We start from the raw sequence: 20,488 nt of genomic DNA on the forward strand, positions 1-20,488 counted from the left end.
TAAAAGTGAAGGGAGTGTTCTTGTCATCTTTTCAAGGCTAATACGTTGCTGGGGGCTCAGATGGTTTTACTGAATGCGTGACTTACCTCCACAATCCTGGTGATCGATGCCAGGTTTCTCCGGACTTGAAAGAGGCGCGTGGGGGCAGCAGGTGCCTGCCCTCCGCTCTTTGATGTCCCATTCTTGTAAATAATGAGTGGTTTGTCTTTGAACAAACTCAGCAGGTGAGCAGGTTCTTTGCCCTGGGAGACTCGAATCTGGGGGAGGGGAGATAAAATAAAATAAATAAATAAAGGGTTTCCATGAGAGAAGGTCGTATTTCCAAGTGTGCTCCTACTATTCTTTTTAAAAATAAAACAAAATAAACAAGCAAACAATAAGAAACCAGAAGTCAAGAACAGAAGGAACAGTGATGGACAGAAGATGTTAATTCATAATCACGAAGCCCAGTTTCCTCACTGACTTAAGAAACATTGGTTACTCCAGACCCCACGCTCCTGGCCAGCACTTCTCCGGGGACACATCGCCATCCGGCACCCACTTTCTGCTCCCAGAAAGCACAACGATGTCAGGTGTCCATCCACCTCCAGAAGGGAAAAAAACAAGTGCTGACGCATTATGCCATCTTTCATGAAAATGACTCTTTTTTTTTTTAAGAGTACCAACACTTTTGCAGATGTTTGGGGATATACTTGTTTCTCACATCATTTGGATATTGTTCAGGTTAAGAGATGTGCACTCAAATGCCTCTACAAGTAAGACAACACTAAAACATACTAATAGTTTCCACATCCCTATAACGCAGATGTGGAAAATAATAACTGTAAAGCCATCTGGGGACAGAAATATGATTTCTATCCAAACACCAAAAACAGGTAAAAATAAACAGAATATGCTTTCTATTTTTAAACTTAACTTCAGAAACGATAATAATTTGTTTAACACAAACACTTTAAAATACATTATAAAGACTTTTCAGGATAAGAAATTTTAAGAAAATAAATGGAAAATTATTTCATTTCACCTATTAGCTTAACACTAGATATTGCATTAGGAATGCACTTTCTATTTCTTGCATAAACTATGGATGCATTTTTTAAGTATAAACTGTTCAAATTTTGTGCTTTTCCCTAATTTTTGTGAATTATTCTGCCCTGTGCTAAAATTAATTGCTCTCTCACCTCCTCTGTTGCATCCTTTTCTAGAAGCCAGGTAGTAGGAATGCTGATGGGAGGCCTAGGGAGCACTGACAATAATTAATTTCACCGATATCCTTCAATGAGTAGATATTCAAATAAGTGAGTAGCAAATTATGAAAATGTCTGTTGAGTCATAACCCCAAAGCATGGGGGGCACTTAGCTAGGAGTACCTGACACTGTTGCTAGCTTAGCACTTGCCACAACATTGAGAAAACCTTATTTGCCAACCTAAAAGAAGAAGACCCCTGGTTAAGACTCATTCTACCTGTGAAATGAGAGGGAAAAAGTAAGTTGAAGAATTTTCAATACTGTTAATGTACTCTACAGAATGTTTAAAACAGCAATTATAGGTAAGAACTTGAGTCTATGCATTTTTGTAAACTACTGCCATCTAGTGACTAAACTACACATTACCACTTTGTCAACTTAGGATTCAACTGGCTAACAAGGGAAATAAATACGTACCTATATTGGGTATCTCAAATATTTTACTATGAAGTGTGAAACATATAATGCATAATAAACATCTTCAAAGTTTTTACATAATTTTGTAAAAAATATGTTAAAGATAAATGGCATAGAAGATGCCAGTATTTAGCTAGAAATGTTTAATTCAAGGAAAGAATATACTTCATGGTGAAATAGAGTCCAGTACATTTAAAAATTCAATCACCTTATTAATTTAATTAAAAATGAACAAATTTCATTGTTTAAGAAGTTAATATGCACCTTTACCTATAGACTAACTTGTTTTACAGTATATCTATCAACAACTACCAAGGCAAAAGGGAAACTAGCTGGAAGATCAAATTGTGCCTCCACCTCTTAGATTGTATGTACTCAAGGATCTGACTCACCTATTTAATTACTAAGAAGCAGTTACACATTTATAAAGCTTTGCAAACAGAGTAAAAAAAAGAAAAAACACAAAACACTTATATACCACATAGACTCTTGCTCACTTGACATTAGACATGAGGAAGTTAGTTAAGACACATACCTGGGAAGGGAATGCCTCATGCTACTGTATCAGGAATGTTACTGTGCTAGCCAAACCAGTGCCTGCCCTCAGTGTGAACCCCCATCTGGAAGATGCTTTTCCCCACTGATGGGAACAGACTCCTTTCCCAAAGCCAGTCAGAGAAAATACCCAGGCAGTGTGAGCTGATTCAGCTAGAAAGTGAGGGAAGAGAAGAGAAACATACACACTGAAGAGAGCTGGATAGGCAAGGAATAAGCCAGTGCCACTCCTGAGGTAAGAACAGTAGACAGATTGGAGCACATGAAAGAGTTACAAAGCCTCCTGGAAGTCTGCATTTGAATTACACATCGAGGAATTAAATAAGCCGAGACCAAGAATTTCCTGTGATTACTTCTAAGGGTCCTGAAACAAGTAGCAAATATTCCACCATAACCATGAGAAGAGGAACTAGAGAGAAGAGGAAAGAAGGCCAAACCAGGATGGAAATGGTCCCTTTGACACAATGAGAACAGTTAGAACTAGACACGGATACTAGAGTCCCATTACATGACGTTCAAACTTTTATGATTGGCCAGTACAATATCTCTCTCTCTCCCTCTTTCTCTGTCTCAGTCTACTTCTCTCTAGATAAATAGGTAGATAGATATATCTGGATATCTAGATATAGGTACATACATGAACTATATAGAGATACATACAGTCTATTGACAGAATGTTTGGATTTTGTTGTCTTTTATTTTGTTTCCTTCCTCTCTTCTCAAGTCTGAGAAAATTGCTATGGCACCAGAGTAGAGGTATTTGAATTCCAAAATGAAAAAAAAAAGGTAATATTTAGAAAAGGTCAAGTTCCCATTCAAAGTTGGGTTGGGGGCTAAAACTAGACATTGGGCTAGTAGAATTTGAACTTCATAAAAGTATCCCAACCTGCACAGCACGTCCTCCCAGGGATCTGTCCAGCTGAACAGTCAGGAAGGCAGAGGTCGTCAGCTCATCTCTCGTGGCATTGGCTCCTTGCCTGGAGGGACCCAAGCAAAGTAAATTAGCTTGTATTTAAGTTTTAAAACCTTCTAACACAAGCATTTCGAGTAGAGGCTTGCGTTATTGTGGTTTCACATGATGTGGCTGTAGAAGCCACCATTTTTCTGTAAGTACTAATGTGGAGCCACGACTTGTCCTGTGTACTGTTCTAGAACTGCATGTGGTAGGTATCCTTATCTCCATTGTGTAGTAGGTAAAGAAATGGGGCTTAGCTCCTTATAAGTTAGGTGAGTAATCGGGTCTGTTTGGCTTTAAGTTGGAGCTACCTATTTTGGGAAACCATATCCATAATGAAAATTCTCCACCTGAGTAGGAGAACATGAGCCAATCCTACTAGGCTGGATATCAGAGGCACTTCATTGTTTCATGAACATTCCGTGAGCATAACACCAAATGTCTGAGCACAGGAGATAAGCTATTCAGCTAGGAGAACACTCCCCTGTGCATAGCAAAACCTTTTTCCTAGACTAAAGAGAATGATTCTAATCAAATGCCTCCTGCTTGTGGGCAGAAGCTACAAAATATAGTCAAAATCATAGTGAAAGGAAACACTACAACCTATACAAATCTCACTAGGATAACTATAGGACAATTATATCCTATGTTGCATAGAATTTCATGCAATTTGACTTGGAAGCAATATCTAGCCCAATGAAACTTGAGGTTTTTATACCAGAGGGAAACTTACCATGTGTAGATAATCTGTCCTCTGGGATACGTGTAGAGTATAATGTAGCAGTCACCGCCATAGAATTCACCATATGAGTTTTGGTTAATTTCGATCCTACCATTGCTTTCCACACGCCAAATCTGAAATATGTGTGCCCAAATTAGTATTTTTATTTTAAAAGTCACTGTATTATAAAGGGGGAGGACAGGAACTTGGAGACGAGCAGGTGGAGAGATGTGCTTTCAACAGAAGCCTTCCCACGCCCTCCGGTGAGCTGACAAATGGCAGCAAGGCCTGGCTAACCCAAGTGCCCAGAGGGAGCTGGGCTTCAGAGGCTCTGGGTGGCTGGGCAGGACATCTCAGAGATGCTGTGTCCTGACATGGGCGGTAGCCAGGACACACCTGCCACAGGGTGACATGGCTGCACTCAGCTCCAGAAAAGGGCATCTGAGCAGGAGATGGAGCCAGACCCAGGAGCTGTGAGCCCTCTGCCAATGGCCACAAGGGGCACTGCTCCGTTAGCAGTTCCCTCAACGCTGTACAGCGGCTTAGATTCTGACTTCACGTCTTTGAACGGAAGAAAAACAACTTCCTAAATCTCTTTAATATCTACTTTGGTTCAAGCACTGTGGTAAGCCCTGGGGATATAGAGAGAAAATATTCAATGCATGCCCTCAGGAGGTAAGACATTCCCCAGCTGTCATGAAGTTAGATGACTATATAGTAGACTGAGTGTGAAGAGATTTCAGTTAGGAAAATTATTAGATTTTTTTTAAAGCATTTTTGTAAAAAGAATCAAGGAATAATTAATGAACTAATTCGAATGCTCTAAAAAGATCTGATTTCAACACATAACACATGTCCAATTTGTTCTTGTGAATGCCTTGAATGTGTGAGGGAAGGACAAACTGACAATCGTTGGTTCTTGTGAATGCCTTGAATGTGTGAGGGAAGGACAAACTGACAATCGTTGCAACACCCCCTCTGCAGACACCCTAGTTCTGAGAGCTGGGGCAGTTCTGATTCAAGAAACAAGATGGGGCTCCATGTGGAATCTAAGATGACAATTATGTGATCTTGCACAAATCACCCCACTTCTTGGAATCCCAACATCTGCTTTATAAAATGGAACTGAAGGTCAGATAACGTCTCTTCTAGCTTACAGTTCTCAGTTTAATTTACAGTCTTGGGACCATCTTTATTCGTAAGTAAAATTCACATTTTACCAAGTTTGTATTTCCCTGAAGTTCTATTTCCACATAAAGTGGCGTAAATGGGCTTGATGATATAAACAAGCCCACAAACAGAGGGTACATACCTGCACTTTGCCAGAGCCATCATCCACCATGTTGTGCTGGGCTGCCATTTGTGGAGAGCTGTGTAACTTTGAGGCATCAAATGGAATTTGTTTTACTTGGGCCACTTTCTCTGTGACATACACTTTCCCAAAGCCATCACTCTGATCTTTATCTCTCCAGTCCTTAAAGAACTGTTTGAAGATTGGTGTTTCACCTCCTTCTGGAAGAACTTGAATCTGAAATTTAAAATAATAACAACAACAAAATAAGAGACTGAAAGAAAACATTAATCTAGTAGTGAAAAAGAAAGTAAGAAAATGAAAAGATTGTCCTGTTTTCAGTGATGACAGAAGCAAACGCAGGAGCTGGGACCCTTAAATGACTGCAAAAGGGGAGGTTATCCTATATAATCTATACTAATAAAAGAGTAAGATGCAAATTGACTGTACATTTGTGATGCCCACCAGCCAATCAGGAGTGAGTGTGCAAATTAACCCAACAAAGATGGTGGGTTAACTTGCATATGCAGATGCCAAGCGACCGGGGATGGGGCAGGATGCTTGAGTCATCACTATGGTGACGATGCGGGCGTTCCTCACTGCCCCACCTGCTCCCGGCCTTGGGCAGCATGGGAAGGCGGAAAGGCAACTCTGGGCTTGAATGAAGGTGATATTGGCATCAGCGGAAGGAAGGCCCATTCTTGCATGAATCTTCATACATTGGGCCTCTAATCCTATATAAAAACACCTAATATGCTAAGTGTCTGACCGTTCATTCAACCATTCGACCAGCCGATATGATGCGCACTGACCACCAGGGTTAGATTGCTTGATGCTGGGGTCCAGCTGGTTGGGACTGGGTGATATGGGCTGGGCACACCCTGGAGCCCTCCCACGGTCCCTCCCTGGCCCAAATAGTACACCCGTAGGGTCCCTTGGCCTGGCCTGTGCCCTCTCACAATCTGGGGCCCCTTGGGGGATGTCCACAGGCCAGGCCAAGGGACTCACCAGTGCACGAATCCAAATACTGGGCCTCTAGTTAAATATAAAGCTAAAACAATCCAACCTTTTTTTCCCCTCTAATTGAAGTTATTGCCACTGAGTCTGGATGTCTACAGTAAGAATAAAGTTCTTTCCTATGTTATCATGGCAGTCAAGTAAGTTTTTTCCCCCCTACATTAGGTTCATAAGAGGTCTGTGACCCAAAAGAAATGATCTCATGATGATACTAGTGCCAGAACTCAGTTAGTTAGAGCATTGTCCCACACTCCAAAAGGTTGTGGGTTTGATTCCTGGCCAGGGCACATGCCTAGGTTGTGGGTTCGATCCCCAGTCAGAGTGTGTATATGAGGCTAGCAATCGATGTTTCTCTCTCACCTCAATGGTCCTTTCTCTCTTTCTAAAAGCAACTAATAAACATGTCCTCAGACAAGGATTTAAAAAAAAGAAGAAGATAAAAGACGGGTCTGAGAGATTCAAAAAGGAAGAATGAGTAGCCGGTATCTAAACTGACCTTGATGAAACCACATATTAGTCTACATCAGCACAGCCTGTTCTAGGGAAAACTGATAAGCACTCTTAGCTAATTCACCTGTGGTTGACTGTTTTGACTTGAAGACTTTAGAGGAAACAGATGAACTATTATTTTCACTACATAGCCCCATGGGAGTGTTTTCTCCAGTTTCTGCAAAATCCCATCCTCCACACAGATAGGGTTCGAGGATATATGACACACCACTGCACACACTCAAGGGAAGAATGGCTTCACACCTACATATTACTGTAAATCTCATTCTTCCATGAGTTTTGTGGAGAAGTCATGAGCTCCCATGTTTTAATTTTTTTCTAGCCAGTTCATTTCCACACATACTTGGGTTTTGGAGGAATAGTTCATTTGGTCTAGGAACAGTTCAGCTGTCTTCATTGCAGCCTTTCTCTCCCGGGGATTAGCATCTTTACCTAAAGTACAAGATAAATGAAAAAAAAAAAAAAAAGACAGAATTTTAGTGAGGGGGGATATTATATGATCAAATAATGTTTTATTTTATTTTATTTTTAAAATATATTTTATTGATATTTTCAGAGAGGAGGAGAGAGGGATAGAGAGCTAGAAATGTCGATGAGAGAGAAACATCGACCAGCTGCCTCTTGCACACCCCCTACCGGGGATGTGTCCGCAACCAAGGTACATGCCCTTGACCGGAATTGAACCTGGGACCTTTCAGTCCGCAGATTGATGCTCTACCACTGAGCCAAACCGGTTTCGGCTGATCAAGTAATGTTTTAAACATAATTATTTAATTTAAATATGACATTGAGAAATGGCAAAAATTTTTAGTACATTAAATATATTTAACAATGTAGTAATGAACACTGCACATAAAAAAAAGATTCTGTTTGTATTGTCCAAGTGCCTTTTTACCACCATCATCCCTGACGAATGATGGTAGAAGAAAATGTGGCTCTGATGTCTGCAATTTACATGAGCTATTTATACATCAGAAAGGTAGGTTGTTGTGTGTGTTTTTTTTAAACCAGAAAAGAAGTTTTCTTTACACTACTAAAGAAATAGCTATACATCAGAAGTGCGGCACCAAAGTCAATGGCCTCTCTCACCTTTCCATACGAAAATCTGTTTTGCAGCACCGTGGTCCAAGATAAAGCACTCCTCAGAGAGGAGCATGGCCATGGAGAAGGGGTTTTCCTCTGCCACCAGCGTCACCCTCATGGACCCGCTGGCATCTGAAACCTAAGAGAAAAGCCATGATCTCATTTGGGGATGATAAAAATGTTCTAACGTTAGATTATGGCGATAATTGCACAACTCTGCAAATGTAACAAAATCACCGAATGGTACAGTTTAAATGGGTGAGCTTTTACCATATGTAAATTATACCTCAACCAAGATGTTTTTTTTTAATCTAAAGAAAATCATTCTGTTCACTATAATATTAAAAACAATGAAATAGCTAGAGATAGATTTGACCAAGGAAATGAGAAAATTATGCAGTGAAAGCTATAAGACTTTGATGAAAGAAATTGTTTTAAAGAAAGCAAATGAATAAGATCTGTGAGGCCAATTATACCCTCAAAAGCTTTCTAAAAGTTCTTTGGGATAAAAGAACTATTCATAAAATGTGAAGTTTTGACTCTTTATCTGAAACATCAAAAAATAATGGTGATCATAATAATGGTCACGGCTTGTTGAGATTTTCATATACTAGGCACCATGGTATGAACTTTACATGATTATTTCTTTATTTTTACACCAATGTTTTCAGATAGATAATAATCGCACAGTCATTGCGCACACACAAAAAACTGAAGCTTAAATATTTAATCAGCTAACATTTTCTGAGTGCCTACCAAATGCTAGGCCATTGTTTTAAGGAAGACATTGCTACATTACCATTTATCCTTATAGATATTTCCCCACCAATATTGGCACTATAATTTAAGTATACTTTTGTATAAATTATCAAAGTAAACTTCCTCAGCCACAGATTAATGATTAATCTAGATTTCTGAAGTTTGGAAATGACTACAGATCATTTTTTTAAGTTGAAGGCGGACTTAAAAAATTGAAAGTGATATTCATGCTCAGGTTAGAAGTCACTGGTTTACAAAGGTCAGCTTGTAGGCTACAATGTAATCACTTGGGTACTTGATAAACATGCAGATTCCCCCCTGGCTCAGAGGAAGAGTTTTACAGCACCATGATGGGGCTTAAATTCTGCATGTTTAAAAACCGCCCTTGGCTGATTCTACTTCCCCGCTTGCTTTACTCAGCAATCCCAAATTAAAGTATTGCATTTTCAAGTGGACTTCAGAGCTTAGATGTATGCAATACACGATAGTCCCACAAGAGGGAGCCATGATGCAGGATGAACATGCTCACATTGCAAAATATTTCTTTAGTCCCTAAGGCTGTCCAAGAGGGAGAATCATTTTAGTTAATGAAGCGATATAAAAGATACTTGTTCAGCTGTTGAGAATAAGTTTTAGAAATAGTAATTTCTAAAAAAAAAAATCAGCCACGAAGTCTTTAGATATTTCAGTATGACTTCTATTAAAATTATCAGTGTACTTAGAAGAGTAACCACATTTTCCTTTGAGCCATCTATTTCCCCTTTACAAAAAGGAAGTGGTGTTGCACAAGTTAGTAATTTGACCTTCACTTAAAATCAGTGGTTCTGGGCTGGAAAGTCACTTAAAGAGCAAATGTAACTCCTTCCTATAACAGACGAGAAAACTTTAATTCTGTAAGGAGATGGCAATCTGCTCCCAACCATGTGCTTAGGGAGCTATAAGGGGAGGGAACACATAAGCGATCCCATGTGAGCAGTCTCCTATCTTGTGGCTTTCTTTACTACATCAGCAATAAAATCATAAAGGTATAGAGTTCGAAGGAACTGGGTAATCTTCTAATCTAATCTCTCTCTTTCTCTCTCTCCTTTTTCCAGATAAGAAAACGAAGACCCAGAATGGCCATGTCTTGCTCGAGGTCACTCAGCCCATCATTCTCCACAGACGTGACCTAGAACTGACTCTGCCAGTCCCCAGGACAGGGCTGGTTTCTGCCCTGCTTCCTTCCAGCGGCTTGATTTGATAGCTTTGCTCTCCTGTAAGAAGGAAAGCCTTCCCTGTGGCTAAACAGGATATTTGAAATAAAGTGAAGATTTTATAGGTTATCAAGAGTTTATAAGAAAAAAGCTTACAAAATATTTTTACTCCATGAAGGATACATGTTATTAAATGTTATTTATCAAAACACATTGCTGCAAACTACAACAGTAACTAAGTTTTTATTTTTTAGAGCAATGAGTTCTCTAATTTATTTTTAATAAAATAAGTAATGAAAAGAGAAATTTTAATGAATATACTAAATAGCGAAAACAATGGATTTTATCTACACATTTCTCCTCTTTGAATATCAGTTTGGCAAAGTGTCCCTCCCCCTCTACATCTAGTCCAGTAAAAACAACAGAACTTGCCCTGGCAGATTGCTCAGTGGTTAGAGCATCGGCCTGCAAACTGAAGGGTCTTGGGTTCAATTCCAGCCAAGGGCAGGAATCTTAGTTGTAGCCTCAATACCAGCCCTTCTCATGTTGATGATTCTCTCTTTGCCTTTCCCTTCTCTTCCACTCTCTCTAGAAAATCAATATCCTGGGGTGCAGATTAACAAGAAAAAACAAAACAAAACAAAACAAAAAAACCCAGAACTCTAACAGTGAACCCACCATATAGAGTTTAGCCATTTTCCTGTTAGTTATGTCTGCTATGATGTCATCGTCATCATCTCCATAGCGAAGCACTGGCTTTTTTCCTAAAACCTAGAAAAAAGCACACAAATTAAAGATAAAGACCTCTCATTAAAGAATGCAGAATTAAAAAAAGAAAATCATGTAGCATTTCTAAAGACATCGATTACAAAATATGTGCAATTAAAATGAACAGACTCAAACATTTCTCAGCAATCATACTACACTGGCCTTTTCCTATGGGTCAAACCAATCAATTGTATTAAGTAAACAAACAAATACTGAGTTTGCTAGTGATGGGAACTTCCAAGAAAATAAAATTCCAAGTTTATAAGCTGAGGTGTCCATATTATTAAAAATTAGTAGGAATAGAAGCATGGAACAGACTGTTGAATCTCAGAGTGAAGGACAGGTGGGAAGAGATTAACCAAAGAACATGTATGCATATGTGCATAACCCATGGACACAGCCAGTAGTATGGTGAAGGCCTGGGGTGGGAGGTAGGTGTAGGCTAGAAGAAGTCAATGGGGGGGGGGGGGGGAAATGAAGATTTTTTAAAAAATTAATTAAAATATGAGTTCTAAATTCAGTTCTGCAACAGAATCACTTCTGTGACCTCTGCTTCTTGAAAAAAGCAATCTATAGGTTTAATTAATTTATTATTACAAATATTTGGTTCAAAATTACTATTTGAGGATAAGGTATTATTACCATTATTGACATATTATTGGCTACATAAAGTGCAAGTTCTTGATGACCATATCATGCTTCATTTTCTAATCTATCCTCGGCACTTAAAATATTGTCTGGGGTATAGTGGATGTTCAATAATTTCGTTGTCAAATGAATAATTTTATTTTTGTTGCATATATAACTCACTCCAAAAATTCAAGCAACCTATTTCATAGAAAGTATACTTTAATATGCTTTGAATTTCTGTACACTCAAATCACACACACAAAAAAATCTCTGTAAGAAATCCTTAATTAACGTATACAAATACAGAATGTTAAGGACAAGAATAAAATGTAAATTTATTCTAAACTATGTGATTTTTTAATAAAATTTGATATAAAACATTGATATAAATTTAAATTTTGAACATGCACAAAAGGTATTCATTTAGATTTAACAGATACTTAGTATACAATGAAATCCGCCGAAACCCGCTTGGCTCAATGGATAGAGTGTTGGCCTGCAGACTGAAAGGTCCCAGGTTCGATTCCGGTCAAGGGCATGTACCTTGGTTGTGGGCACATCCCCATAGGGGGTGTGCAAGAGGCAGCTGATCAATGATTCTCTCTCATCGTTGTTTCTAACTCTCTATCCCTCTCTCTTCCTCTCTGTAAAAAGTCAATAAAGAAATATATAAAATATATATAATGAAATCCATTGTATTTTATATTCAACATTCCTTACAACATATTGTGTGAAATTCAAACTGCTGAATGGCAAACAACAATAAAAATGTATACAAATCCTAATCCTTGCAAGAGTACAGGCACAGCCTTAAGTTTAGGAATGCAATAAAGAACTTATTTCCTCTGGGAACAAGCCCATCTTTTTATTTATACTACTAGAGGCTTGATGCACAAAATTTGTGCAAGAGTGGGCCTTCCTTCTTCCAGCTGCAAGCACCGGCTTTCCTCTGGCATCTGGGACCAGGGCTTCCCTTACAGCCCTGGCTTTGTCCTGAAGGTCTAATTAGCATATTATGCTTTCATTATTATAGTTGGACAATAAAATACTTTAACCCAAACAGTGTGTCTCAGTAGTTGAGCATCAACCCAGAAACCAGGAGTTTACAGTTCAATTCCTGGTCAGAGTACATGCCTGGGTTGTGTGCTTGAGCCCTCCTTTCAGTTAAGGATATTCTGTAAGTTTCTACTTAAAAGTATCACCACCTTCTAACATGAATGGAACTATCCTTCCACAAGACACCATTCTCACTCCCCAGTGATTCCAGTGACTCTCCAGTCTCCCACCCACCCAAACGGAAAACCACGTGGTTAGTTATGACTGCTTGCTTCCTCCCACTTTCAATCTCCTACCCACTTGTCATTAAATTCCACTTTTTTATGGTAATGTTTAGAGTCACTGATTCCTTAATTCCCACCCTACTGAAGTCCCTCATCGCCCATGTCATGGGTTTTACCTACTGCTGTCAACTCCCTCCTGCCTTGGTCTCCCCTCATCCTTTCATCTATTCTGGACCTTGGCCCTTTATTTCACTTTACTCCTCTATTTCAAGACTACAACTTCTAAATAAAGATTTATATCTGGAACAGTGGTCTTTAAGTTCAGTGTTCAAGCAACATCTGGGTAACTTGACAAAATAAAGATTGTCAAAAAGCCAGCAACTAAGTAACAGGCAAGGCTGAAGCCAGGAATCTGCACTCCGGATCATTCTGAATCGAATGCTTCCTGACAGAGCTTAACTCCTCCGTCTGGCTTCCTTAGCCCTCCCAGAGCTGGATGTTACCCACCCTGCATTGCTTCTCAGTGTCTCTACCAACCACTGTCTCCAACCAGGCTGATGTTCTGGGTGTTCCTTTAAGGGAGCCTTGAACCCCCCCCCCCCCCCCCCCCCCCAGGGTCTTACCTAACACTGTGTAACTTCTGCCTGGGCTGACTGGGTGTGGCTGAAGCATGACTGAGCAATAAATTCCTTGGTTGGTTCAGCTAATTACAAGCTGCACAGTCATGGTTACCACTTACTGAATGTGTACTGAGTCACACATTGTAGCAAGAGCTTCAGTCACATGTCATTTCATCCCCTAAGAGCCCCCAGCCTCCACTGCTCTCTATGGAAAATGAGACATCACCTTCTTCTTATCTTCATCATTTCAGTGTGCCTTGTGCTTCTGTTTTTCACTAAAAACAAAGTCAGTTCTCAGGTTCTGTGAACTAACATTTTAATTACTCAGTAATTCTTATGTCTTATTTTCTTTCCCTAAATGAAAAAAAAAAATCAGGATTTTGCAAGCATATGGTAAATAGAAATAAATTGTAAAAGAGAATAATAGTCTTGTTGTTATGGTGTTTTTACTTGCTTTAAGACAAGTAAATATTTGCTAATAGGGAAGATAACATGTTTGCTAAACTAACAGGGAAATAAAAGCACAGGTGATGCTTAGGAAAGCTGTACCTCATTAGCCAGCTAAGTGGTAGAGTAACATCAACATATTTGAGATTAGATTTAGAGGGTACAATTCACAAGAAAGTTAATTCATGAATTATTATTATATGGGAAGCTAATTCACAAGTTACTCTCACATGGAAATATAACTTACAAGTTATTATAACATTGATAGCTAGCTCACAACTTATTAAAACACATAAGCCAGAATGCCAACAAATTTAGCTAGAATTGTTCTCTCTGGCGCCCATCTGGGAAGTAAAGACTACAAAAGTCTGGAGCTGAGCCCGAGATTCAGACAGAAACTCAGCATTGTGTTTTTAAAAAGCCCTCTGGCCCTGGTTCAGTGATAAATTCAGGTGTTTGGTGGTATCAGCTTTGTTTTAACCTGGCTCATCTTAACCACCAGGACAGGTCTGCCAAGCATTTCTGACATCCACGTAGCTTCTCGAGGAATGTCTCACCTGGACGATTTCCATGGGCTTGGGTGGTCAGGTAATGACTGTAGGCCATTTGCCTTTTCTGGGCTCATTAGACCTTTTTCTGTAAGACCTCAGACCCATTTGAACATTTCTACCTGCTCAGTGTTGGAATGGACACTTCCACCGTGTGCCTTTGGGATTCCTAATTTCTGTGCTTTACAATGAGCATCCCCCCTCCTCTTTCTGACAATCCCTTCCTTTGGTAGCCTCAGGCAATCTGAGCTGGGTGGACCCACCACTAAGAGACTCTCTGACCTTGTTCCCACATTTAAAATGGTATAACAATGAATTTCACTCACAATTATCTATATACCTATCTATATCAAAATCTCAAAACAATGTAATTGTAAAATTGTGATGTACCCGATACCCTTATAAACATAATACCACTTTTTCATTTGCCCAAGTACTATCAATATAGCCCCGTTCTGCAACAGTGTGGTTCTTTGCTCTGAAAAAAAACACACAAAAAAACAAGACACACACAAAAAAACACCCAAAACACACCACAAAACAGGACTTAGAAGCACCATCCAGATGACCTTGATTTAGAGAGTTCTTTACAACATGTGAATACATTTCCTCCTGATAGTAAAAAAATATTAATTACAAAACCAACACTAAGGGATTATGAGTTGTTGACTTTTTTTTATTGATTTATTTTTATTGATTACAGAGTGGAAGAGAGAGGGATAGAGAGTTAGAAACATCAATGAGAGAGAATCATTGATCAGCTGCCGCTTGCACACCCCCTACCGGGGACGCGCCCGCAACCAAGGCACATGCCCTTGTCTGGAATCGAACCCGGGACCTCTCAGTCCGCAGGCCAATGCCCTATCTACTGAGCCAAACCGGTTCTGGTTTAATATTTATGTTAGTTTAAGAAAGATTAGAAACCTGCATTCTGGTTTAATATTTATGTTAGTTTATCAAGTCAGATATAGACTGTGTGGGGGCAAAGATCCACCCTTCCATATAGTCCATCTGTCTTATAAATGGATTATTCTATTTATAGGTCCTATCACTATTATCTCACTCCACCTGCAAACCAAGGAAAAATGTACCTCATTCAGAAATGATTGCTAAGGGGTGTCAATTTGGACTGATAATATAAAAGTGACATCTTATCAGTAAGGTCACAGTCTTCATGTTGAACTTTGGTGTGACAAAGTGAAAGACTATTTCAAATATTATCATTTTATTACAGCATATGGTTAATTACACAGTTAATATATTTCTTAGGGTTCTTCATAATATTTCAACTTCCCTCACTGGATGAATTGATGAGGAATGAAATGGGTATCTGAATAAATACTAGAAATCCAAACAAAAGATTCATTAAAATAAACAACAAATGAATGCTGCCTTGAACCGTGCCTGGCACATAGTAAGCTATCAATAAATGGTAGACAGAAACAGCTAGACTGCAGTGGTTCTCAACCTTTCTAATGCCTCGACCCTTTAATGCAGTTCCTCATGTTGTGGTGACTCCCAACCATAAAATTATTTTCGTTGCTACTTCATAACCTCTAGCAGGGTTGCCTAAGACCATCAGAAAAGACAGATATTTACATTAAAAACATAAAATTAATTTTGCTACTGTTATGAATCGTAATATAAATATCTGTGTTCTCCCATGGTCTTAGGCGACCCTGCTAATAGAACTGCTGATGTAGAGCCTAAGACTATGGGAAAACACAGATATTTACATTATGATTCAATTACAGTTATGAATTAGCAACAAAAATAGTTTTATGGTTGGGGGTCACCACAACATGAGGAACTGTATTAAAGGGTCGCAGCATTAGAAAGGTTGAGAACCACTGACATAGGGTCAAGGCTTCCTTTGATAGTCATATCAATGGTGAGAGCAAAGTCTTGATGCTCTGCTTTCCTACTACCATGACCGTGACAAACTCTATCTCCTTTTACCTAATCTGAGCCTAAATAGTAGAAATTTGTTGAAACTAACACACATACACACACAACCTTGCCCTGTATGCTTGACCTAAAAGTAGTAACCTTGCAAACACAACCTAAGTCACAATACCTTTATCAGCTCCGGTGGCTCATTCCCTTCATCCACCACAATTAGTTGAGATCTTCCGTTCCTTTCATTGTCCCGAATGCCAATGGCCACCTGGCTGGCCTTCAGGCGCTCATATTTGTTGCACGAGGAACCACACCACTGGTAAATTTTCTAAAAGAAAGAGGTAGATCTTTTCACCTCAATAATATGTGGAGAACATTTAGACATATTGTAATACACATAGTGATTAACTACCAAAAGGTATAAAAAAAATAAAATTAAAAAATATTAGGTCACAGAAGGAGACTAGACCTCAGGTAATGAGCATATACAGGTGTTTTATTATAAAGTTGTGCACCTGAAATTTATATAATGTTATTAACCAATGTTATTTCAGTAATTTAATAATAAAAATATTTTTAAATGATCTGTTGTTGAGGTATACATTATTTCATATATTTAATTTATATCTTATCCTGTATTCTGTTGCTCTCAGAATTATAAATTAAGCATTTTTATTTATTTTATTTTTTAATATATTTATTGATTTCAGAGAGAAAGGAAAAGAGAGAGATAGAAACATAAATGATGAGAGGGAATCACTTATTGGCTGCATCTTGCATGCCTCCCACTGGGGATTGAGCCCACAACCTAGGCATGTGCCCTTGACATTGAATATGTTTTAAGAAAAATACGAAAGAGAAGTTTAATAGTATCTCTCATCCTGGCAGGTTGTGGGAATGGGCATTATCACATACTATGTGGGTGATATTAACTGACACAGGCTTTTTTTGAGAGCAGTTTGGCATCATATAAAAAAATAATTGCTTTTAGATCAGAAAATTTCACTCCTAAGAATCTATTCTATAGTAGTCAAACATGGGGTTCAAAAACAAAGAAACACACAAAACAAAATCTCCCATCCCTGAAAAGATAGCTATATAAATGTGTTACATGGATGCTGGAGACTAGACTTCAGTGACCAAACATTGAGGAAAATGTTTCAGTACTGACATAGAAAATTATTCAAGGTATATCATCAAGGATAAAAATAAGCCCTAGAATAATATAGTTCCAATCAAGTAGAAACAAAAACATCATCTCTGTTCCTGTGTTTACAGAAAAAAGATTTTTAAATAAAAGACACAGTTCTAACACAAAGGGAGAATCATATATATGCAGAAAGAAAGCCCTTAATTTTTACAGTAGCTAAAGTCAGTGTTTTTTCCTTTTTAAAAAATTGTCACATTTATAGGTGCCTAATATGAGCTAGACTTTGGGGATAGAGAGATCAATGCAGGAAAATGAGCAGGAGAAATTGACATGTAGACAATTAGTGCTAATAATATATTTGCACTACATTTGATTTTCAAAAGTTTCCACACATATTTCATCTAGTCAGTCTTGGAGAGGGGGTTAGCATAGCCATAAGTGTGAAGGAGACAGACCTTAGTGGCCACTTATTGACTATGTGACTTTATGTTTGCAATTTTTAAAAGAGAAAATCCATATATATATATATATATATATATATATATATATATATATATATATATATATATATAAGCCCAGTGGCCATAATGACTAAATGACTGGTCACCAGGAGGTGCAGGGAGCACCTCTCAGACCCTCCCCCGGCTTGGGAGCCACTTGTGGCTCACGTGGCATGATGTGACTCACAGCTCAGTGGCACTGCAGGGCTCCTGGGGCTTGCTGCACAGAAAGTTACTTAAGCATGAAATTGTGTGCACTGGGCCTCTACAAATTAATAACAGCAAAATAACAGAGTGCCCAAGATTCAAAGGCATTGGCTCTTTTCTCTGGCTAGAAGATATTTCTAGTCCAGAGTCATTTCTTTATTCAAAAAAGTTTACTGCTTGCCTGAAATGAAAGAGAGAGAGACAGAGAGAGAAACTCTGTACCCCCAACGAGAGGATTGAACCCTCCACCAAGGTCTGTGCCCTGACTAGGAATTAAACCTGCAACCTTTTGATGTATAGCATGATGCTCCAATCGAGCCACCAGACTGCAACAGCCTCTGTTAGTTTTTTATTATATATAAAAACTGGGTGTATAAAAGTGGGTCCAATTCCTGAATGTTTATTTTGTATCCTGCTAATTTACTGAATTCATTTATCAGTTATAATAGTTTTCTTGACCCATCAAGAAATTCTCTTTGGAATTCTCTCTATATAGTATTATTTCATTTGCAAATAAGGCCAGTTTTGAGTATTCCTTTGCTATTTCTGCCTTTTATTTATTTATTGGTCTGATTGCTGTGGCTAGGAAGGAAGATGATTTTTGAAAATACAGATATCTGAACCCTACCCTTAGGTAATCTCAAGTGTGTTTATCGAGCCCTCCCCAAGTGATTCCAGCATTCATCCAGGGCTGAGAGCTCCTGCTGGTTGTCCTGAGCACCTTGCACTGAGCACAAATTACAGGGAACCTGTAACATCTAATTGTCTAATATGGCCATGCCAGCTCCTCTCCTGAGTACAGGCTTTTAGCTCTGATTCTTTTACTGCCTCATTCTGTGTGATTCTGCAAATGATTCTCTTCTCAGTAGGCCTGAGGAAGCAAACTTCTAATACTCACACTACAATGTAGTTCAGCAGGTAGGTCAGAAGTTAGCTTTTTAATTTCTCAAACTTACTAGCAACTTTCATTATTGAGTTCCTTTGTGTTTATACAATTATTTAACAGATGTCTGTGCTCCCTACCTTAGTCATATAATGACCACTCCCCTACTTCAAAGAGATTATATAAAATCATACAAAATTTTATGAGCAATTGCAAAGCATTATGGAAGCTTGGTAAATGTGTTTAAAAGTGAATTGTAAATAGTCATTTCTTAAGACTACAGGTAGTTTTTTTTGGTGGTTTTTAAAAATACATATTTTATTGATTTTTTATGGAGAAGAAGGGAGAGCAATAGAGAGTTAGAAACATCGATGAGAGAAAAACATAAATCAGCTGCCTCCTGTACACCCCCTACTGGGGATGTGCCAACAACCAAGGTACATGCCCTTGACCGGAATCGAACTTGAATGGAACCTGGGACCCTTTAGTCCACAGGCTGATGCTCTATCCACTGAGCCAAACCAGTTAGGGCAAGACTACAGTTTTGACCTTTAAAAAAGTAAAAACAAACCTATGAAATACCCATTAAAAATAATAAAACTTTAAAAGTGAAGTTTTCTCTTTAGCTCAAAGATGACTGATTCATTTTAAAAAGTGTTATAGAACATTTCCTATTGAGCACAAAAATGAATGTTTTCTATTATGCTCACACCTTACTCTATGCTTCTATTTTTATAAATGTGACGTCTTATTTTTTTTAACATATTTTTATTGATTTTGTACAGAGAGGAAGGGAGAGAGATAGAGAGTTAGAAACATCGACGAAAGAGAGTCATTGATCAGCTGCCTCTTGCACACCCCCCACCGGGGATGCGCCCGCAACCAAGGTACAATACATGCCCTTGACCGGAATCGAACCCGGGACCCTTTAGTCCCCAAACCGACGCTCTATCCATTGAGCCAAACCGGTCTCGGCTGTGACATCTTATTTACTAGACTTAATTTTCAATGGATTCTAATTATATACTGCTAAAAGCTGTAACTGTTTAAACAGTCATATTAATGAAAATACCCTTTTCATACAATGCTAATTAATTTTTATGCAAATATAGTTCATTCGATCATGGCAGCTACACCTATAAATGTGCTTTAAAATCTTAAACAGAATTTTAGCAACTCAGAAATTTATATTTCACTATGTGTGGATAATGTGTTTATTACATTTCATTTTAACAGAGCTCCACTGTGCTGAAACACATGTGTAGTACTATTAATAAACCCTACTGCTCAACACTACTCTATTTAGAGGTGGTTGGTTAAGACTACTTCACCACTGTGCACAAGGAAGCTTTGTACTCAACTGGCACCGTGCTTGAAGAATTTTCTTTTTATAATTCCAGGAGTGGGCTGCAAAAAGAAAAAAAAATCTGCATAGAGCTAAAAACTGTCTAAATTGATGAGATAGGTGGATCTGTATTATTACAAAAATGCTTTTATTATAACCTCAATTGTTTTATTTATAGGACTTGGCTGGGATTTAGAAGAAATACCTCTTTCATAAACCTTATTTAAGCATACTAGACCTGAGAAAATGTAATGCAAGCATGGTTTCAGAGGCAACTACTTACCTTCTAAGATCCAAAAGACTTAGAAGGGAATGAACTGTACGTGAATCAGGGCAGAGTAGTGGTGATGGAGAGAAGAGAAGAATCCAGGGATATTTAGTAGGCTAAACCTTGCAGAACTGGTCAACCAGACGGTTTGGACATGTACTGGAGGCCAGGGAAAGGGGGAAATGATTTGGACA

The 20,488-nt window shown here is 38.5% G+C and overlaps 1 protein-coding gene across 1 annotated transcript in view; it reads right to left on the reverse strand.

Moving 5' to 3' along the window:
- SCIN (scinderin) overlaps positions 1–20,488 on the reverse strand; it is a 46,339-nt gene that overhangs the window by 11,201 nt on the left and 14,650 nt on the right. The window contains exons 4-11 of the mRNA XM_036429307.2: positions 16,120–16,269; positions 10,428–10,520; positions 7,804–7,936; positions 7,058–7,146; positions 5,209–5,424; positions 3,909–4,030; positions 3,107–3,197; positions 87–257 (exon numbers count right to left, since the gene is read on the reverse strand). Of these exons, the coding sequence (XP_036285200.1) occupies positions 87–257; positions 3,107–3,197; positions 3,909–4,030; positions 5,209–5,424; positions 7,058–7,146; positions 7,804–7,936; positions 10,428–10,520; positions 16,120–16,269 (1,065 nt within the window). The remainder of the gene's footprint in view (positions 1–86; positions 258–3,106; positions 3,198–3,908; positions 4,031–5,208; positions 5,425–7,057; positions 7,147–7,803; positions 7,937–10,427; positions 10,521–16,119; positions 16,270–20,488) is intronic.

This window comes from Pipistrellus kuhlii, unplaced genomic scaffold (assembly GCF_014108245.1).
Source record: "Pipistrellus kuhlii isolate mPipKuh1 unplaced genomic scaffold, mPipKuh1.p scaffold_m20_p_10, whole genome shotgun sequence".
Classification (NCBI taxonomy): domain Eukaryota; kingdom Metazoa; phylum Chordata; class Mammalia; order Chiroptera; family Vespertilionidae; genus Pipistrellus; species Pipistrellus kuhlii.